Source organism: Dromaius novaehollandiae, chromosome 30 (assembly GCF_036370855.1).
Source record: "Dromaius novaehollandiae isolate bDroNov1 chromosome 30, bDroNov1.hap1, whole genome shotgun sequence".
NCBI classification, from domain to species: Eukaryota; Metazoa; Chordata; class Aves; order Casuariiformes; family Dromaiidae; genus Dromaius; species Dromaius novaehollandiae.
The window spans coordinates 2114520-2137271 of NC_088128.1; the positions used below are offsets into that span (position 1 = coordinate 2114520).

Sequence of the window (22752 nt, forward strand, 5' to 3'; positions counted from 1 at the left end):
GATGGGTCCCTATGAAGTGGGTGCGCCCAGACCTCAGGGCAAGGACAAGACAGGAAGCAGAGAGTCAGGTGAATTAATGAATGTCTGAGTTTTATTGCAGGGGAGGACCACCCTGAAAAGCCGATGATCCCTTCTAGCAGCAAAGACAACAGACAGGAGAAGAACAGATGAGAAAAGGCGCGTGAAACCACAAGAAGAACGCGTAACCAGAAAACCCGAGAAGATGGCAGGGGGAGCAACCCAAGTAGGTCTCCTCGTAGCGATGCTGGGACTGGGACTCCAAGGGGTGAAAGGCGAACCAATGTTAGCGAAATGGGGTAGTAACAATCTATGGCTCACCTGGCAAACCGGACAGGAAATAAGCAATTTTGCCTGACGTTGGTGGGTGCGGGGCAGCCCTTTTAAGACATGCTTAATAGCTGTCCCATTGAATTTGACCGTAGACCTACCAAAGCTGAGAGAGCATTGACACGCTGAATGCGTCATTGCCCTGGGACCCGCAAGAGCTTGACCTTCTGGGTTCAGTAGTGGTAATTGGCTTGGGCTAGGACCATGGGCCAGGCAATTACTAATAGAAGAGTTGCACCTGCTGCTGATGCTCGTGCTAGGCATATTAGTATGTAGACTAGTGTTTAGATGCTTGGTAAGACAACTGCTAGAAAAAGGGGTGGTCCCACCCACACCCACACTATGAACGCTTAACCCGCGACACGGCAATTTAAAGCAAATAGCATAGTCAAAGCATGGGGAGGGGGAGATGTAGGGAACGGCGATCGGAAGATCTCGCGATGGCACGGAAAGAGGAAGGAAGAGGAAGGATATGACGTAGAGATAGCAGTATGCTTGTAGGTATATAAGCAAATACATGCGTACAATAAACGCCATTTGCAGCATCCTCATATTGGTGTCAGTGCTCATTGGCCCGGAGGCTGGGGGAGCCTCCGTGCCGTCTCAGGCGAACGGGGGAGTGTCGCATCAGAACGCGACAAAGTCCTCAGCAAGGTTTCTTGGTCTGCGGTGCTTAAGGCAGAGAAGATACACCATAAAAGAGCAAATATGCCCAGAACACACATCATCCTGAAAGCTTTATCTGGGACCCTGGTCCCTGCCATGCTTCACAGCCATGGTTATTGTAGTGCATGAACATGATGCTGCCAATTATTAAGACAGAAAAAAAAATTACATGGAAATGGTAAAAATGTGTGAAGTTTTTGAAAAGAGAATTTTTTTGGTCAGTTATCACCTTGAGTTTTTTTTGGAGAAGATTTCAGCTTATGACTGGAATCTCCTTTTGGAGCTTGATTCTTTTGCCCACATAGAGAGGCTGTTGCTGCCTGAGATGCCCTGGGATAGCTGTGTTCCCACGTGGTGCTGGAGATTCTGGAGGCGGCTGCTACAGGACCTTAGCTTGTCATTAGGAAATGTATCTTAACACAGCTCAGTTAAGAAATCTATTTCCCTCCATCGCCTAGAAAGGGAAGTCCCGACAACTGGGTCAGACAGAGACACCTGCACTGATGGGGTCTGGCATGGGGTGAGATCAGCCTCCTCCCTGTTGTCCCCTAAAATGAAGTCACACTTCACTGACTGTGCAAGGGAAGGAAAAGGGAGTGTGGCTAGATGTTTTAGGGACTCCTTTAAAAGGTCACAGAAACACAGGTATGTTGAGATTTGTGCAAATTTAGCCACCCAAAAATAGACGAAGCTGGTCACCCTGCTTTCCTCATCAGTCGAGAGAGCCCGACACCTCAGAGTGCGACATGCTCTGTGCAAAGAGTGAGGGGTGGCACGGACAGCCATGGGCAGGGGGTGGTTTTCTGAGCACTGGGCTCCATGTGAGACACAAAAAAAATCTTGTTTAACAGTGCAGGCCTGATTATAGCAGAAATGCTTAGAAAATGACATTAAAAATGAAACAAGAAAGAAATTGGAAAATAGATTTAAAGCAAAGAAATGTGTTGTTATACTATACAGTTTTTCTTTTTTTGTGTGTTCTTACTGTCTTTCTTGATTTGTTCTGTTTCGGTATACTAGAATTCTGGGGAGATTATGCATTATCTTTTTGTCTGAAAAGGAAAGTGATTTTCAGAACTATGGTGGGATGCAGTCACAGGGTCATGGATGGCTGGTGCCCTGGTCCCCTCTGCCCAGCCTCCCTCTGCAGCTCCCAGGGGCTCCAGTCTCCTGCAGGTCCCCTGTGAGAGCTGCCAGGCCCAGGCAGGTCCCTCAGAGACACCGGGGCCTCTCCAAGTGCCACTGGGTGCTTGTGGTTGGACACCTGAGCTCTGCCTGGAAAGGTGAAGAACTGTTTTCAACATTAAAATAAAAACATATGAGACCATTTTCATCAGCAGAAAGGACTGAATAATTTTAATTAAATATCTGTGTTTTCCCATGAGGATGTAATTGAGGTTTTGAGGAAGGGCATGGATCTCAGGAGAAGAAATGTTGATCTGCCCCTTAACTTGCATTGCCACTGCTCTGTCTGTTATGCTGTGGCTTTAACCTCACCAGTCTTTCCCCTATTTCCACATGCCCTGAATAAATTGATCATTTCTAAAGTCAACTTTGCATCAGACGATCTGGGCATATGCACTTTCCATAGTTTCCCAGTCTTCCTCCTCCCCTTGCTCTTTATCATTCAGATACTTCTCAACTCTCCAGTTGCTGCTTTAAGCTTCAGGGAGTCTAAAGCTTGCGTCATCTTTCAGCAGTCTAATTGTCTCTTTAACCAGCTACTTCACTGTGTGTCTATCCAGCCTTTCCTATCTATTTGTGAAGAACATTTCAAGGAAGGTTATTCCTTGCAGACTGTGGATCCCACTGGAGGCAACTTGGACTTGACATACGGTTGAGGAGTGTATTTCATTTCTTATGACACTGGATCGAGTTTATTTTTATTTGATCACAATTAAGACAAATCCTTCTGTGTCTGTTTGCAGCTAGTTCTCTAAGGAAAGCAGGTGGGAATTGGTGCACATGAGCTGCAACCTTCAGCTACAGACTTGAGAGGAAAAAGGTTAGATTTTACCAAGAGTGATCTCAGTCCCCAGTGGCTGATGAGAGAAGTGGCAGGGCTGGGGAGGTGAGGAAGAGTATTTTCCATGGATGTCTGACCTCAAGGATGCTGCTTTTCCTACATGTCCAGACTTCATTAGGAGACACTCTGGATCAACATCAGTGGGAGAATGTGGATATCACTCTAGTTTGTAAGCTGAAAAATAAGGAAAACTTTAAAAGCAGAAATCCTTTTTTTTTTTTGATACTAATTGAAATTTTCTGTTAAATGAACTTCTGAAACCTCCCCAATTATCCACACAAGAATTGAAGAGCTGAAGAAAATTATGGAAAGAGGCATGGCTTCTTAGGGCTTTTTGCATTTTAATTTCCCCTTGGGTGTATTTGGTGCTGAGTCCATGAGCCTGTGATGCTGAGAGGAGACTGAACTAAGCTCTCAAGAAGTTGAAGTCAGAATCCAAGTTTCCAAGTTTCTTGGAGTGTTAATGGGTCCCAGTGCGGGTCATTACCAAGAAAGCCTCCCCAGGGGCTGATTAGAGCACAAAGTTGGAGGCCCTGATTGCAGGCAGGCAAAGGCAATGTGCAGGTGGCTGTGATGCCAAGTCAAGCTTGATGTGTGTTATCAAGCAGAATGACCAAGCCCTACAGCCAGCCCTGTGGTAGGGTGATCCTTTGCCTCACATGTCGCTCACAGCTCTTCCTAGGGGCAGTGTCAGACTAGGGGGGGGCGGGCAGGAGGGGAGAAGGGGGGGTGCGCAATGCTTCATGCAGAACAACAATTCGGCACCTCCTGGGCTCCCTGGAAGTGAGGAGGCAGCAAGGCCACAGTGCTGCAAGGAAACATCATCTTCTCATAGGCCTCAATGGCAGAGATGCTCACCGTAGCAAAGGGGACAAAGACCTGAGCTCTCTTGGAGACTTTCAGCCTTGGCATTGCCCTCAGTCATCTCCATCGCAGGCTGTCCTAAGCTGTCCAAAAGCTGCACCTGTTTCTCTGCAGGCTGTAGACACCCAACCTGCTTCCACACCTCGCTCTCACTGCAGGATCTCCCCACCTTTACTCATGTCCCTCTGTCCTTGCTGGCTGCTGCTTGGAACACAAAGCCAGGGGCTGATCACGGAGTCCCTCTGGGTGTCCTGTTGCACCACAGCACTACCCTACGAGTGACATTCTTGTTACCTGAAGGGCAGTCTGAACCTCTCAAGATGCAGTTTGTGGCTCTTCTCATGCTGCTTCCCACTACTAAGAAAAGCTCCACCATCTCTGAACCCACCCTGTCACAGGCAGTCACAGGTGACTACTGTACTGTCCTTATCCTCCACTTCAGCAGGTTAAAGCACCCCAGGTCCCTCAGCCTCTCCATACAGGCCATGTGCTTCAGCCCCCCAGCCCCATCTTGGCAGACCTCCTCTGAAGCCCCTCCAGTTGCGCCCCATTCCTCCAGCACTGGGCAGCCCACACTGCGACACACTGTTCCAGACATGGCCACGGCAGTGGTGAGGCGAGGGGGATAAGAACTGCCCTTGCCTGGGTGGCCATGCTCTTCCTAATGCAGTCCTGTATGCAGCTGGCCTCATTTGTGGCAAGCACGCACCGCAGGCTCGTTTGGCATTGCTTGTAACGTCCGTGCCCTTCTCCTCAGGGTCACTCCTCTGCTGGTCAGGTCTCTGCCTGACCTGATGCATGTGTTGTTCTGCCCCACTGATGAGCCTTACAAACAGGACAGGATGTGGGGTATACCCCTGCATACTCCACTTTTACCTGGCTTCCTTTTTCTGCTCATTGCAACCTCCCATGATCTCCACAACCTTTCATCAATTATAAAGAACAGCCTTGCTGTCATAGCAGCCAACTCTCTCCATGTCTGTGGATGCCAGCCATCCAGTCCCAGAGACTTGTATGCATTGAGTTCTAGAGACTTGGGCATTGCGGGCTGGTTTTCTCCTCAGGACTCCTGACTCAAGGCAGAGCAGCTCAGGAGACCCTGTGGGTGAAGGCTGAAGCCAGGAAGGACTTGACTTCCTCAGACCTATCTACATCCACTTTACAACAATCCCTGCCCCTTTAAGCAGTGAGCCCACATTTCCTTGTTGATTCTTTTACTATCACTGAAGCAGTAGCAGCTCTTCTTCCTGTCCTTCACATCCCCTGCAAGTGTCTCTATCCCAGGGGAGCTTTGGCTTCCTTAACACCATCCCTACTTTGCTGGACAATATTTCTAAACTCCTCCTTTGCAGCCTCTCCTTTCTTCCCCTTTCCACAGGCTGCCTTATTGCCGTGGATCTCAGGTGTGAGCTCCCTGTTTAGCCAAGCTGGGGTCCAGAGATGTCTGCTGATTTTACAAACTGTTCATATGGAGCATTCTTGTGCCTGATGGGTGCTTAATGACCTGCTGGCTTTCCTGAACTCCTCTGCCCTTCAGAGCTGCCTTCCTTGGTCCATCCCATGGAAGAGCTCCATACATCCAAGATGCCCCCCCTCATCTTCCCTGGTGGTCTCTCCTGAAGAACTTGCACCCTGCCATTGAAGCACTCCAGTCATGCAAGTGATCCCACCACATCTCAGTTCTTCCAACCATGTGGCACTCCTGTGACAGCCTTTGCATCTCCATTTGTTCCTGCTTGCACCCCAGGTTGCATAAGCTTCCAAAGATTTTGGCCCTGGGCCTGGGCCTGCACAGCCTGTGATCCAGCCACCCTAAGGTCATCATTAGCCTAGTGCCTATTCATATCTTCTGGCAGGGTGGGAAGATGTTCAGGAGGAGGACAGCTAGAAGGATTTGAGAGGGCAGAGACACTGGTGTGATGTGCTTCCCTTTTATGCAGCACACATGGATGTAGATTGGATGGACTTTCCCTGAAGGCAGTGTTGGGATTCATTTGTTTGGGCACATGTAGGAAACCCAAGATGTCCTGGGGCACTTGCCCAGCACACATTCTAAGGGGGCATACTATTCCTCTAGGTCCCCTACTGTATCTGCTAGAGACATGTGGTTGTGCTGGACACCCCAGGCATCTGAAATGGCCCTGCAGGCCTATTTCTATGTTATTAAATCAAGTGTCTGCACTGAACGACAATAGCTGCTTGTAACATTGGAATCTGCTTGTGTCTCAGCTTCCTAGTGAGTGGGGCTCTAGTTGTAGTAGGCATCTGGGGTCATTTGAGATGGTCAAGGCAATTCCCCACCTGGCCCCCACCTGATGTTCTAGGAGGATGCAGGTCTCCCAGTTGTTCCATCAGAGCAAGCAGACACTGGCACATGCCTGGGACCACCTCTGTCTCTTCAGCTGTCACCAGGTGTTTGTGTGTGAGCAACTGACTCTCATCCTCCATCTCCAGTGATTATAACAGGAGCTTAGACAAGGAGCTCATGTGCAGAGCTCTATGTTGTGCTCACTTCAGCTTGGTAAGGGGAATCCCACCTCCTGTGTCTGTGGAGTTCACAGGAGGGAGCTGAATCCCACTCCAGCCCAGGGGCTTCTAAACCAGCATGAGAAGTCCAGATTGACTCATAGGAATGAAAATCTGAACCATATGTCCATGAGCTCCCTTCTTGTCCCCGTCTAAGTGTCTTGCCTAGAGAAGAGATGGAATTGGGGTTTCCAGAATGGGACATTTCCATCTCTCATAGATAGCCACCCTCTGATGAAATAAATTGCAAGGTTGGAATCAGTCTCTCTCCACTTTTTAGAGAAGGGCAATAGGTGATTATTTTAATCTACTTCAGGGAACATTTCCCAGGAGGAGGGAGCATAAGGGACAGAGAAAGTCATGCCTTCAGCTGGGCCTCTGCTCCTGAGTGGGGCCAGGCTCCTGGGATGGAGGGAGCTCATGGCAACCTGGCAGCACTGCCCAGACACAGCTGTGTGCAGGAGCAGCTCCTCTGCCAAGAGCAGCAGGGCTGCGGGCACTGCCTGCTGCTGCTGACATGAGATGAGAGCAGGCAGAGAGAAGTGCAAGGCAGTGTGGAGTGGGAGGCCAGAGGAGAGCTCCTTGTGGGAGGAGTCTTCACAGCCCCTGACACGGTAAGCCTCTGTCTGCAGGGCAATGCTACTGAGGTTCCTGGAGGGGTCTTCCGAACCCAGCCCATCCTATAACTGATAGGTTGAGTCATGAATTCAGTGAGCTGTGGCAGGACAGGTTCATTCTCCTGTCGAGAAGTTGATGCATGGGTCAGGGGTGCCAGCAGCACAAGCTCATGCACAGGTCATGTCCAAAGAGTCTTTTCAGAGGAAGATCTAGAAAAGGCTAATTGAAAGGGAAGGAGCTTTCCTTCTAGTAAAAGCTCATTAGTACTACCAAAACTAGAAGAAATACATTCTAATTTTGGCAGGGCGAAAAAAGGAAAGAACCTTCTGTTTTGGCAAGGAACATGGACTCCCAAACCTTCACTCTCAGACATCAACAGGTCAGTGAGAAACTTCAGCAAACCTCTTCAACCCCACCTCAGCCTACAGACAGCACCGGCAGCACCTTTATTGCCTGATAAGACTTTTTCTGAGCTGCTCCTTAGGACCTGTGAGGACAGAGATACCTGTGCCCAGTGCCCTGTCCTGGGCGGTTTCTGTAGGGCAGAACTGAGCATGCTGAGGGTGGGATGGGGTCTGTGAGCACTGACAGGGAAAAGATGCTGGGACAGAGAAAGAGCTGCCAGCAGGGACAGTGCCAGGCAGCAGAGATGGGCAGGGAATGAGAGGGAACTGCCAACAGAATCGTCATGGGAGAATGGATTTGAGCAAGTCTTGGTCAGTTCCTCCAATGCAGACAGCTTCCTCTGAGCAAGCCTCCCATGTCTCCTCTCCCACCCAGCAGAGCCTCTGCCCTGACAGCCATGGGGTCCAGGGCATGAGCCGCCTCCTCTGCAGCCAGACCTCCAGCAGAGCAGAGGGGCCTCTCTGCTCCCACGGGCAAGTTTACTGCTGGCTGACAAAGGGGCAGAGAGTGACTGCCCTGTGATGTCAGTCTGTGAGGTGGCATGCCTGGCTGGGTAAGGTGGAGGCTTTCCTGAGTGCCCATCTGTCTCTCTCTCCTTGCCTCCCTTGGCAGCAGGATCATGGTGTTGCTCCTTGTTTCCCCTCCTCTCCCTGCTGCTCCTGTTCTTGTCTCAGACTCCCTGGGGTTGGGGGGTTTTCAGCTGCAGTTCAGACACCACCACTGCGAGTTGCGCAAGAGAGGGATCTGCATGGGAGTGGGGTGTCTGCAGCCCCCTTCTAACCTGTGTGACTCCAGAAAATGCAGTCTGTGGGGTTGGGAATTGAGCTGACTCTCCCTTAAGGAGAGCCCATCTTCAGTCCTAAAGTCCTTTGACCATTTCCCTGTCATGTCCTGCCAGACTTCGAGCTGCCCTCCAGAAGGGCACCGCTGCTTCATAGCATCTCTGTGATGTCCAAGAGACCCATGAAGAATCTGTAGAGATGCTGAGAGTATGGAGATGGTGTTGGGAAACTATACAGGCAGCTGAAAAGAGCCCTCTGTGTATCCTTGCCTAGAAGGGGAGTGTGGAGACCTCCCCCTGGTGCCCTGAGAAAGAGAGAGACAGTTGGACATCTGTGGTTTTGAAACTAGAGTCATCTGCTCTTAGCAGTGGCTGGTTTATTTTTTAGGCAACGTATGAGAGTGATTATCCTCCAGCTCAAAGTGGTATGAGCACAGAACAGCTGGGAACAAGGCTAATAGACAGAGAAGCTGTCCTCACTCTGTACCAAGTGGCAGTGAATCTTTCTGTTTTTAAAGACTCACAGTAGAAATGCTGAGAATTTCTGCCTTTGAGGAACACTCCCCAGGGGTGACAGCGACATCTCAAAGAAAATAAACATTATTAAAACTTTCCTAAAACTGTTCCTCAGCTGTCATTCTTTAGAGCAGGTAGTGAAAACACTGAAAAGCCATTCCACATGACAAATAGATTTTATTTGACAGAAATTATGAGTGCCAGAGCTGTTGACCCCTGTTCCCATGTTCCCACTACTGTCCAGAAGGACTGACTCCTCTGCAGCCCATGGGCAGAGGCTTCTGCTCCTCACAGCACATTCAGCCAGCGCAAACCAGACCTCAAGCAAGGTACCTGCCCAATGATCCTCCCCAAAAAAGAGAGAGACAACCTGGTGTTTTCAATGAGAAATGTTACTTTTTTTTTCATTGCAAGGTCTCTCCTAACTTGTCAATGTCTTTTCCTCCTTAGACAGTCCCCAAAGCCCAGTGGGACCAAATGTCCAACAGCAGCTCCTTCAACAAGTTCCTCCTCCTGGCATTTGCAGAAACAAGGGAGCTGCAGCTCTTGCACTTCTCGCTCTTCCTGGGCATCTACCTGGCTGCCCTCCTGGGCAATGGACTCATCATCACAGCTGTAGCCTGCGACCACCACCTCCACACCCCCATGTACTTCTTCCTCCTCAACCTCTCCCTCCTTGACCTTGCCTCCATCTCCACCATTGTCCCCAAATCCATGGCCAATTCCCTGTGGGACACCAGGGACATTTCCTACTCAGGATGTGCTACCCAGGTCTTTTTCCTCTTTTTCTTATGTTCAGCTGAGTTTTCTCTCCTCACTGTCATGGCCTATGACCGCTATGTTGCCATCTGCAGACCCCTGCACTACGGGACCCTCATGGGCAGCAGAGCTTGTGTGAAAATGGCAGCAGCTGCGTGGGCCAGTGGTTTTCTCTATGCTGCCCTGCACACTGCTAACACATTTTCAATACCACTCTGCCAAGACAACACAGTGGACCAGTTCTTCTGTGAAATTCCCCAGATCCTTAAGCTCTCCTGCTCAGACTCCTACCTCAGGGAAGTGGGGCTTCTTGTGGTTAGTGGCTGTTTAGTCTTTGGGTGTTTCATTTTCATTGTGGTGTCCTACATGCAGATCTTCACAGTTGTGCTGAGGATCCCCTCTGAGCAGGGCCGCCACAAAGCCTTTTCCATGTGCCTCCCGCACCTGGCCGTGGTCTCCCTGTTTGTCAGCACTGGCACGTTTGCCTACCTGAAGCCCCCCTCCATCTCCTCTCCATCTCCAGATCTGATGGTGGCTGTTCTGTACTCGGTGGTGCCTCCAGCATTGAACCCCCTCATCTACAGCATGAGGAACAAGGAGCTCAAGGAGGCACTGAGGAAAATGATTCAGCTGGTACAATGTCAGCACCAATAGCCATCCCATGTGCATCATCTCATCATTCCCAGGGTATTTTTGGTCAAGGCTATGAATTCTTCATTTCTTTTTGTCTTACTTTTCTATATTATATTCATTTTGAAAAGAGAACAGTTGGGGTCTTCCTGCTTCTCCTCAGGAATCCCTCTCCCAAATCTGACCCAGAGACCATACTGAAGCAGGAAGCCAGGCTTCCCCCTTCATCAGCAGAGATGGGGGAACCTCAGAGCCTGCTAGTCTGAGCTTCCTCAGATGTGCCCTGTGCAATGAGGAGAGTTTCCCTTTGCAGTGTCTCTTTCAGCACTGACACCAAGGGAGCTCAGGGGCACAGAGTCAGGCTCGGATGAGTACAGGCAGGGGGAGACCATGGGTCCCATGTCCATTAGGAGAGCTCAGCTCCCCTGGGCACCATCAGCGTGTGATCGCACACTCCTCTCCTGCCAGGGTGACAGCCAGGTGTCACCATGGGCTGGTCCCTTCCCTTTACAGAGCTCCAACACTCAGAGCAGGAGTGAAGGGGAGGAGAGTCAGGCAGCAGCTTGTGGGGACAGACCTTCTGCTCCTCAGTACCTTCCCCCTCTGCCACAGCAGGCATTGCCTCACTGCAGCCTTTGTGTGGGGGCTGCAGCTTTCCTGGAGATACATCGACACAGCAGCAGGACTTTCTCTTTTCTAGGTTTCTTCTCCTCATTTCCACACTGTCCTGCTCTCATGTGTGCATATGGCCCAGGAGTTCTCACAGCCTGGTGGTGGTAAGGCTGTGTCCCTATGTGCATGTGTGCTGTGAGTACAGACAGGAGCAGGCAATGGGCACCCTTCTGCCAGACCTGGCCTGCAGAATAAGAATTCTGTAATAAAAGAGCATCTCCTCTGTGACCTGCCTGAAGTCTGGCCTTTCTTCAGAAGATGGAGTCAAAAATATGCCCAAGGGATTGCACCACAAAAGGGCCTGTTCTTCTGCTTGCGAACTCCATGGGATCCAGGAGATGAGCTCAGAGTCCCCAGGTGATCTGTTAGGGGCTGAGGGCTGGATTCAGGCTTCATCTGTCAGTGACCAGTGGAGATGGGGAATGGTGTCTGACTTGCCTGCCCAGGGCTGTCCCACAGGTCACCATGCTGATGACAGATGCTGATCCTTCTGGAGGGGAATCTGATCCCCCAGGAGAGCTCAGGGGATCTCCAGGGACAGCGTGTGCCTGGGGGGACAGTGAGTGGAGCCTCACAAAGTGAGGGATGGTCCACGGTGGAGTAAGCAGAAGGTAGAGCACTAAATCCAGGGATGCATGGGGAAACGAGGGCTCTGCAATCCCTGGAGAAACAGTGGGGACCCAGGAGTCCCAGGGAAGGGGCACTGGAGAGTGATTCCTGCACCCTCAGTGAAACACCACAGGCTGGAGCTAGTGCCCCCCCAAACACATCTCCTGCCATTGCAAACACCCTGGGGTCACTCTGAGCACCATCCATGAGCACAGACAGGTGCCAGCAGTATTAGTGCTGGTGATCCCTCTCTGGCTGGGTCTGCTCCCTGCTCTGACCAGCATGGCCAGTGCAGAGTCGGGAGTGACCCCATGGCTGCATGACCCCACAGCCTGCTAGAGAAAGGCTCTCTGGGGAGCAGGGACATCCCAGGAGAAAAACAGGGCAGCATTCAGAGAGAGGAAATGAGAAGGAGAAACAGGTTTCTCTGGTCACCAGCTCAGGGCAAGCTGCTCTGTCCCTGGGGCAACAGGAGCTGCTGGAGGGGCTGCAGGGCCAGGGCTCTGGTGCTGTGCTGGGCAGCGGGGTGGGCATGGAGGGGCTGCAGGCAGACAGGGAGGGGGATCTGCTGGGCACATGAGCAGGGGAGACAGAGAGTTACCAGCCTCATTGGAAGCCTTGTCCCCCTTGCTGGGGAGCTGCTGCCCTTGTCCTGGGGCCTGGCCTGAGTTACGCTGTGGACATGCCTGTGCCTGGCCCTGCACCTCTCAGGTACTGACCTGACTGTTCCCATCCTGCTGACCTGACTCTCTGTCTCTACCTCAGACCTGCCCCTTCACTAATGTCAGAAAAGCCTTCTCAAAGGATGCTATGACCTAAGGAGATCCCAGAGAAGGCTGTAGGTACAAGAGGTGACCATAAAACCACAGCAGCAACTCTTGCCTGACAGCCAATTCAAAGGTGTGAGGAGAGCTTCAGAATCGGGGCCCCTACTCAGGTAATGCTGCATGCAGAGTTTTAGCTGGATGAAAAAGCAAGGGTAGCAACTTGAGTCTGATTTTGTGATGCACAGTTGGGAGAGCAGGTTTTTCTGTGTCACAGCTTTGCTGTTTATGAGCCATGTGTGATGGGGTTCCTGCTACAAAGAGTATGTTGTCGGGAGCAGCCAGAGCAGGGTGCTCTCTCCATGCAGAAAGCAGAACGAGGAGCTGAGGGTGCTGGCAAGGCAGGCAGACCCACTAACAAGAGGTGCTGTCCCGGGGTGCCCAGACAAGAGGAGCAGAGCAGGTTTGGGATGGTAACCAGGGTCAGGCACAGTCCAGCAATGGCCAGACAAGACTACAAGGCTCCAACAGGCCCTGCTTTGCATGGGAGGTAGGACTGGAGACCTCTAGAGGTCCCTTTCCACCAAATCTCCTCTGTGACTCCAAGAATTCTTGCTCCTCAGCCTCTGCTCCGGAAGCACTGGAAGCTCACTCTGCACTGGAAGCCCAGGAATGTCTCGGGGCTCCTACCCTGGAGCTGGCATCCACCCCAGACCTGAAGCCTGGCTAGTGCCCTGGCCATGCAGCTGAGGACACCCCAATTTCCCTGCTCCCCCCTCTGCTCCTGGCACCACTGCTGCTGTGCCCATGTCAAACCCTCCTGCCGCCAGACTGCCCCAGGCCCGAGGCAGCTCCAGCTCCCTCCAGGGCTGTGCTGGAGCCTTTCAGGAGCAGGCTGAGGTGGGGCTGGCACTGCCAGGGTGGGTCAGGAGAGGGCAGCTCCCCTCTGCCATGCTGGGGCTGGGGCTGGTGCTGGGCAGAGCATTTCCCTGGGGAGCTCCCTGAGGAGTTGCTCCAGGGGATCCTCCACTTCTGCCCTGGCAGCAGCACCAGTGCTCCGGGTGCTGCGGTGGAAGTGCACAGAGGGTGGAAGGGGCACAGGCTGCCCAGGGGGAGCATCAAAACCTTGTCCTTTCCTGCAGGGATGGAGTGAGGAAAGCCAGAGCTTGCCTGGAGCTGCAACCAGATGGACATGGAAACAGCTGGGGTATTATTAAATGACTGCTAAATGATCCCCCACCCACTGCCCAGTCTCAATGCACCTGTGTGGCAGTGACATCTTAAAGGAGTCCCTAAACACTTAGCTACTCTCCCTTTTCATTCCCTGCATGATCAATGAAGTGTGACACCATTTTAGAGGACAATAGGGATGGGAATTATCTCACCCAATGCCAGACCCATTCAGTGCAGATGTCTCTGACTTACCCAGTTGTCTGGACTTCCCTTTCTAGTCAATGGAAAGAAAAAACTTGTCCCACTGAGAGATCTTGAGATGCTTCTCCCGATGACCAATTAATGCTCCAGAAAGGTTCCCATGGTACCTGGGTCACATTTCCCAGCACCACATGGGAACACAGCTACACAGGGCATCTCAGGCAGCCATGGCCTTTGTATGTGTCTATAAAAGCCTGAATGTAAAGTTCTCATCATAGATTGGAATCTATTCAAAAAATAGCTCTATGCAAGAATTGAAAAAAAAAAATCCTCATTTTCAGAATTTCAAACATTATTTATCAATCCTCATGAATATTTTCTTTCTTTTTTATTGGCACCACCATATGCATTCACTACTGTAACTACGTGAGTGTATATATTTATATATGTACAGTTATTCATCACGATACGTTTCCTATCAACACTCTGAATGGAGAAATTTTGCTCTGAGAAACTACTGCATTCAAATTGACATGTTTCCACTCTCTTCTGCCTCTCCATCCTCTCTTCCTCTGCCATCTGTCTTTACAGAGGCCTCAAGGCCCCTCTGCCCTCCAGGGAAGTCTCCTGGGGGATCCTGCCAAGCACATCCTCAATTAGCTGAAAACTGCTCTCCTGCAGCTCTGAGCTGTGCTTCAGCTTTTTGTCTTACTTCTCCACCATCTCAGGATCATTGCAGCCAGGGCTGCCCTCAGCCTTTACATCCCCATCCAGTTCTGTTTTGCTTGTGACTGACAGAGTCCCACTGGTGTTGGCTCATTGGTTGCCTGTGCCAAGAAATTGTTTTCAGCACTCTCCAGGAATCTCCTGGGCTGCTTGTGCCCAGGCCCACTGCCCTCCCAGCAGATTTCAAGGGGGTGAAACTACCCTGTGAGAACCAGGATGAGCGACCATGAGGCTTCCCCCAGCTGCCTACACAAGGTTTCAGCTGCTTCCCTTCCCTCCTCAGGCAGCTGTTAGCAAACACTCCCAGAATGTCACCCAGACTGCTGTGTCCTCTTCTCCTTCCTACAAGGTCTCCACTGGCTCATCACCTGCTCCAAGGCAAAGCCCTGTGCACTGCAGCCACCCCTTTGCACAGAGCACACCTGCACCTCCTCGCCACCCCAGCCTGCCTTCCTCAGGAGCCCAGTTTCATCCTGCCATGTGAGCAATTACGTGTGTGTAATTGCACAGGGATAGAGGAGAGGGAGGTGCCTGTAAAGGGGACATGGCTGGGATGTTGAATGTGGGGGTCCAGAAGAGAGGATGACTCAGAAGAGGGGTGGGGGAGAAAAAGATGGAAGAAACACATCTACAGCATTGAGAGATCACCTGTTGTACAGGAACCCCATGGACTGGGTTCTGCTGGGAGCCATTTTGAGGACAAGAAGAGAATCACACCACCTCTCATCCCACCAGAGATGATATACGGGCAGGAGGATGGGGAGAGGCAGGCAAAGGGGACATGGCTGCAGTGTTGATCGTGAGGTCACTTCCACTGCAGTAGCCTGATTGGCCCTCAGCAGATGTGCTGGCCAGCAGGTTTGTGATGTCACCCAGCACCTCAGAGAGCCCACGCAGCAGGAACGACCACCTTGAGTAGGGAAGGGGGTGACACAGGCGACACGGACCCGTCTGGGTGCTGATTGCGAGGGCACCTCTGCTGCAGCCACCCCACCAGCCTGCAGCCAGCAGGCAGGAAGGCACGGCTCATGGCCACCCTGCTCAGGACTCGCCCTCTGGAAAGGACCTGCCACCAAGCAGTGCACAGCTCCTCACTCAGGTCTCCTCTGAGCCCAGTGTGCTGCCCCCATGGCCCAGAGACACCATGGACATTATCTGGAGGCTTCCTTTGGCAGCTCAACCTTCCCAAAGCTGTTCATGATGCATTATTACCAGCCAGAGGGGTATTTTATAGTGTGCTACCAAGAAGGAACAGTCTTGTAAGCTCCAATGTGCAGTTTGATGATGGGTGGGTGAGATGAACTGTGCAAGGCCTGCTGGGACAGCCCTGCACCACTCCAGAGGGAACGGACCCTCACTTGCTTTTATCCACACCTCACTGCCAAGAGGGGACCTTTGTCCAAATTAGCCTCAGATCCACACTTGGGATGTCATCTCACAGGGGGTTCACTTGCAAAGAAGAGTCCATGAGTGAGCTAAGACCCAGGCTGTGTCCGAGCTGATCAGGCAGGAGCTTCAGAACCTGGAGGCCTCAACCAGCTCAGTGACACATTGCAAAACATGCTGAGCCCAGTTGGACACCTGATCTGTCAGGTCAGAAGTGACTCCCTTACAGCAGAGAGAAGCACATGGAAAAGTGAGAAACATAATTCTGAGGGGTCTTGCAAGTTATCTGCACAAAACAACTTCAGCTCTGCAAGCTGGTTCTCAGCTATGTCCTCTGAAGTATTTCCTGCCGACTTGCAGGAAAGTGCTTGAGCATCACGACTCACTGCAGTCACTGCACATCTGGGAGAAGTGTTTTCAAAGGACAATTATCTTCTGAAGAAATACTTTGTCTTTGGAAGTTTCCCTTGTTTTGCCCATTTTAAAAGCTAATGATTGTAGCACTGCCACTTGAAAGGGTGCCTCTGAGTGCTCCACTGTGGCAAGACCCTTTCCTTGTTAATTGTGAGGGTGAAAAAAGTCCCACATGATCTAACCTGCTCTCTGCGGTCTCCTGCTAGATGTCAGCCCCTGGATGTCTGGTTTTAGAGCCCAGGGCAGTGCGCGAGGTGCGGAGTGTAGCATTGAGCCCCGAAGCAGCAAGGCCTTCAGCAGGAAGAGCTCAAGACCCTCTCTCCGAGCTATATTTCACTGAACTGAAAGGGGATTAATATGATCCTGAAGTAATGGCTAATTGGGGGATACTACTGCATTTGTAGTAAAGAGTTTCTAGAGTCCTGCCGCATGAGAAAAAAAGAGTGTCTGCACCAATTAGGTATACGGGTCATATCTCCCCCTTAGCCTTTGCTAATAGGAGAGGGAGGCAACTGCTACGCACCTAACCTAAAAATACTTGTGGTTGGACAGATCCCATGAGTGTTAACTTCAAGAATCTCCAGCAGGGAACCCTTTCTGAAAGATGACCTCTTGTACTCCAAATACTCTGTGGCATATTTCTATGTATTTCACAGTCTATGTGGCCTATCTGTCTGCAGATCCTGGCAAGAGCTGAGGAAACTCAAGGCTGAACCTCAGTGCACAGAAGGCAGCAGGCTGCCAGCATCCCTGGCGCTCGCCACCAGGGCAGCCTGGGCCCTGCGAGCCAAGTCACCTCCTCACCTCCAAGGGCTCCCCAGCTCCCCAGCCTGGTGGCACTCCCCAACCACAGCACTGCTCTCTCCAGGCACCTCCTCCCGTGACAAGCACCAAGACACTGGGGCCACCCGTATCCCTACCACAGGGCACCCCACCACTGTGACACACTGCATCCCCACCCCTCGCCTCATAGAGGGTTGCCAGCCAACTCTCTTTTGCATCAGCTTCCCTCAACACAGTCAGCCAACAGGCCTCCCTAATCAGGTGCCCTTTTGGGCTTCAAGGGAGGAGGCCAAAGGTCTTTGGCACCACTCACCCTCTCTCAGGCCTTGCTCAGGTGGCTCAAAAACGAGCACATGGTGGCACACAAACACACTGAGCAGTATGCACAGGGCCAGGGCACCAGTCCTAGACAAGCCAGCTTCCGACCAGCAAAATGACTGAAGGCTTCCGCTGCTTTCAAGCATTTGCATTTCACTGTCTCAGCAAGGGCTGGGATTTCTCTCCCGAGTGAAGCCTTGAGCCAAGCCAGCAGGTTTTAGCAGAGCTCCACTCATTGGCACCTGGAATTTTCAGGGCTGCAGGGAGACTATCCCATCAGGGCCTCAGCAAGGAGGAGTCAGAGATGGGGGGAAAGAGGTCACAATGCAAAAGCTCTAGGACTTTCCTCTCAAAAAGTGAGGTGGATGAAAAAAACATGCAGGTAGAGAACAGCAAGGGGGAAATACTTCAAGCACTCAGGGTCCACAATGTCTGCCCAAAAGCTGGCAACCTCCTTGGAGGACGACTCTGCTCGCCACCACTCCCTTGGCTCCAGCTACTCACAGCAATGCATCTAGGGGTAAGTGGGGCTCCTCACACCCACCCAGAGCTCGGGCGAAAAGCAGCGCCTTGCCTGTGTCAGCACCTAATGACACCACACCTAGCACACTGATGCCTGCACATGGGCTGCTCTCTCATTTCCCTGCTGCAGCACACAAAGGTCCCACTGCAGCAGGACAGTGGAAGAACTTGCAGAGAATGCAACTGGAAGGGAGAGGGGCTGCGCATCCCTTGCAGGGCACTGTTGCCTTGGTTTGCCTATTCAAAGGGACTCCTTGTCTAGGGAGATTGTGCACAGGAAGGGTTCATCCTCATTTCAGAGTCATCTCCCAGGAACATACCTGCCCATCTCCAAAGACCACCTCTCCACAAGGCCTTCATTCCTCCAAAGAGCTGCCAGCATGCTAATGCCCAGCTGGCAATGAGCAACTCCCATGGCCTTCTCCTCCTGCAGCAAACACTGCTGCAGAAGAAAGCTCTCACTAGGAAAAGCAAACAAAAGAAAAGGAGGGAAAAAGCAGGCTTGGTTTGCATCTCAGAGCAGGGAGCAACACTCCATCACCTTTAAGCCACATCCTGCCTGCAGATCCTGGCAAGAGCTGAGGAAACTCAAGGCTGAACCTCAGCGCACAGAAGGCAGCAGGCTGCCAGCATCCCTGGCTCTCGCCACCAGGGCAGCCTGGGCCCTGCGAGCCAAGTCACCTCCTCACCTCCAAGGGCTCCCCAGCTCCCCAGCCTGGCGGCACTCCCCACGCACAGCACTGCTCTCTCCAGACGCCTCTTCCTGCGTGCAGCACCAAGACCCTGGGACCATTGTCTGTCCCCACCACAAGGTACCCCACCACTGCGACACCCCACACCTCTGCTCCTTGCCTCACAGAGGGTTGCCTGCCAACATGCAGCTATACATCAGAGACACACAGGGCACACGACCACACATGGCAGCAGCTAGGGGACCCCCAAGGGCCCCAAACACACAAAGACCAAATCTTTAGCTCTTCTATTTGCCTCTAGTCCTCGGTGGGCTTGGAACAGGCACTTCCTCTGAATAGCCAGTAACTGCCTTGGGCCTATTCACTTCCCACCTCCAGGAATCAAGCAACAGAGATATTCAGACCTGAGAGAAAAATCTCAGAAGCCTCCTGGTGTCTTGATGGGGCAGAATTTTCTGCAGCACACAGACACTGGAAATCAGAGATTACTGCTGTCAGTGCTCACACCTGCTCTTAACTCATTCAGCAGCATAAAAATTCTGGCAGGACTCCCTCATCGACTGCTGGAGGGTTGTAAGCCTATACTCAGGAAGCAGTACAAAGTCAAACTCCATGTCTGTGTTTACAGCCAGGTGCCTGCTGCAGGCCTATGTGCTGCTGGGAGAGGAGTGACCTCCAAGTCAATTCCCAGCCCCAGGGCAGGGCCGGGCCGGGCAGGGTAGGGCAGGGCAGGGCCCTCTGCTCCCTGGGGCCCCGGCCCCCTGCCCGCGGCAGCCCTGGGGCTCGGCAGCCCTCGCACTGCGCCCAGCAGAGCTGGGCCACAGCCAGGCAGGGGCTGCTCTCTGCGGCACCGGGCAGGGCCCTGGCGCGTCGCTCCACAGGGCTGAGGAGCCCCGGAGCCCCGGGGCAGCCAGGGCCAGAGCGGCTCTGGGCCTGTCGTTGCTGGGCAGCAGAGGTGTGGGGCTGGGAGGGGGCGGGGGAGATGTCCCTGCTGGGCTCCCCCCACCACTGCCCCCCACGGCTCAGAGAAACAGGCTTGGGGTCAGCAGGGACTTGTGGGGTGGCCATGGCACCCCCACCTCTTCCCAAGCTGCTCCCCCAAACAGGTTGTCTTTTGGGTGCAGAGGTTGGACCCCAGTTTGCAGGAGGACAGGGGCTGTGGCCATCAGAGGACAACATCTCTGAGCCCAAAACATGCTCTGCCAAGTTGGAAGCATAAATGGATCCACAGGGAAGGAACAGAGGTTCTCCCAAACAAGTAGAGGCCTTGGGGTTATTACAAGGTGAAGGTTTATTTTCCCATTTGGGCATTTCCAGCAGGCTCTGGTGAGCCCCACAGGAGCTACAAGACAGCCCAGCCTCCAGAACACAGGACCCCTTTCCTGCCAGAGCCAGATCCCAAAGGGGGACCCACTCCCAGGGAAACGTGGGCCTGGATTGCCCCCTGCCATGAGGGGATAGGGCCAGCCCCACAGAAGCATTGGGGCTTAGGGCAGCCCCAGCCCTATGTCCCAGGAGTCCTGGCTGTCATATCGTCCCCTAAGCAAGATGGGACCCTCAGGCAGGGCTCTCATAGCAGCCCTCAGCGCTGTGCAGCCACCTGCACAGCCCAGGATCCACAGCCATTTTTGCAGTTAGTGGTCTCTGTACAACCCCTCAGCAAGGATCTCCTGAAGCCCTTACCCTTGGTGGAGAGCCACAGGAGTGTTGGGAAGCAGGAACTGCATTCTGGGCTGATGGTCTTGGTCCAGCACTTCTCCATCTCGCTTCCCCCCTTGCCCTCACATTGCCTCTCCAGCCGTGGATGAGGGATGGTGTTTCCATCTTGTCACCCAGACTCCCCTCCAATGTGCCCCTTCTCCTCTGCCTGTTGGTGAGGGGCCCCAATGTGGCCCCACTGCCTCCTGTCCCCCATTCTTGCCATGGAGCGGCTCTGAAGAGCAGCAGTGGGGAGCTCTTGAGCAGTGCTCAGCAGCTCTTGAGCCTTGCAGGGAATTGAGGGCACCACTGTGGCACCGGGGAGACCTCCTTGTGATGCAGCACATCCCCCCTGTGACCTCAGCTTATGTCATCTGGGGGCTCAGGAGGTCACTGCCATGAAGATGGCACAGCCAGGGAGAGAGCAGAGAGATTTCCCCTCATGCCCTGGAAAGCAGTCACCTCCCTTCACTCCAGTTAGTTTCCCACATTTGCTGATAAATCCTTCAGGAACATCTCCAGATGGTGCCAAAGGCTGTGAAATATCTCAAATGGGGCACTGGAGAGGTCACTTCTGCACCCCTGCACTGACAGGTCTCTGCACTGGGAAGACCTGTGCAGGAAGCTGGGGTTTAAGGTTTGGCATTTTTCAAAGCTGGGATCAAAGTCATGTGGGATCAAACAGCACAAAGCGTGGCCACGAACTCAGGTGCTTTGGTGAGCCTCAAAATTGGTTTCTGCTGTGGGTCACTCTTTTTGTAGAAGTAGGATGTAGGACAGTATGAGAGAGGCCGCAGCCTTCCTCCTTGAGGCACCAAAGCAGCCTCTTTGTTTTTAAAAGTCCTCAGCAAGGTTTCTCGGTCTGCAGTGCTTAAGGTAGAGATGATACACCAGAAAAGCGCAAATGTGCCCTGGACACACATCATCCTGAGAGCTTTATCTGGGACCTTGGTTCCTGCCATGCTTCATAGCTGTGGTTATTGTAGTGCACGAATATGGTGCTGCCAATTATTAAGAAAGGAAAGAAAATACATGGAAATGGTAAAAATGAGTGAAGTTTTAGAAAAGAGGATTTTTTTGTCAATTGCCACAGAGTTATTTCTTGAGAAGATTTCAGCTTGTGACTAGAATCTCCTTTCGGGGCTTGATTCATTTGCCCACATAGAGAGGCTGCTGCTGCCTGAGATGCCCTGGGATAGCTGTGTTCCCACGTGGTGCTGGAGATTTTGGAGGCGGCTCCTACAGGACCTTAGCTTGTCGTTAGGAAATGTATCTTAAAACAGCTCAGTTAAGAAATCTATTTCCTCCATTGACTAGAAAGGGAAGTCCCGACAACTGGGTTAGACAGAGACATCTGCACTGAAGGGGTCTGGCATGGGGTGAGATCAGCCTCCTCCCTGTTGTCCCCTAAAATGAGGTTGCACTTCACTGACCGTGCAGGGAAGGAAAAGGGCGTGTGGCTAGATGTTTTCGGGACTCCTTTAAAAGGTCACAGTAACACAGGTATGTTGAGATTTGTGCAAATTTGGCCATCCAAAAATAAATGAAGCTGGGCACCCTGCTTCTCTCTAGCAGTCGAGAGAGCCTGACACCTCGAGGCGCGACATGGTCTGTGCAAAGAGTGAGGAGTGGCATGAACAGCCGTGGGCATGGGGTGGTTTTCTGAGCACCGGGCTCTGTGTGAGACACAAAAAAATCTTTTTTTAATGATGCAGGGCTGATTATAGCAGAACTGTTTAGAAAATGACATTTAAAGTGAACCACGAAAGAAATTGAAAAAAAGAAGATTTAAAGCAAATTAATACATTGTCATACTTTCCAGCTTTTCTCTTTCTTTTTTTCTTTTTTTCTTTTTTTTTTGTGCTCTTATTGTCTTTCTTGATTTGGACTGAATAATTCTAATTAGACATCTGTGTTTTCTCGTGATGACATAATGGAGATTTTGAGGAAGGTCATGAATCTCAGGAGAAGAAATGTTGATCTGCCCCTTACGTTACCTCTGCTCTGTCTGTTAGGCTGTGGCTTTAACCTCACTAATCTTTCCCTTATTTCCATATGCCCTGATTAAATTGATCATTTCTAAAGTCAACTTTGTGTCAGACGATCTGGGCATGTGCACTTTCCATAGTTTCCCAGTCTTCCTCCTCCCCTTGCTCTTTATCATTCAGATACTTCTCAACTCTCCAGTTGCTGCTTTAAGCTTCGGAGAGTCTAAAGCTTGCCTCACCTCTCAGCAGTCTAATTGTCTCTTCAACCAACTCCTTCACTGTGTGTCTATCCAGCCTTTCCTATCTCTTTGTGAAGAACATTTCAAGGAAGGTTATTCCTTGTAGACTGTGGACCTCACTGGAGGCAACTTGGACTTGACATACAGTTGAGGAGTGTATTTTATTTCTTATGACACTCGATCATGTTAATTTTTGTTTGATCACAATGAAGACAAGTCCTTCTGTGTCTGTTTGCAGCTAGTTCTCCATGGAAAGCATCTGGGAATTGGTGCACACAAGCTGTAACCTTCAGCTACAGTCTTGAGTGGAAAAAGGTTAGATTTTTTTTACCAAGAGTGCTCTAAGTCCCCAGTGGCTGATGAGAGAAATGGCACGGCTAGAGAGGTGGAGAGGAATCTTTTCCATGGATGTCTGACCTCAAGGATGC

At 51.8% G+C, this 22752-nt stretch overlaps 1 protein-coding gene across 1 annotated transcript; it reads left to right on the forward strand.

The window, feature by feature from the left end:
• Positions 1-9227: 9227 nt before the first annotated feature.
• On the forward strand, positions 9228-10163 carry LOC135324025 (olfactory receptor 14A16-like). Its single transcript, XM_064499459.1, has one exon. The coding sequence runs from the start codon at positions 9228-9230 to the stop codon at positions 10161-10163; it is 936 nt and encodes a 311-aa protein (XP_064355529.1).
• Positions 10164-22752: the final 12589 nt, after the last annotated feature.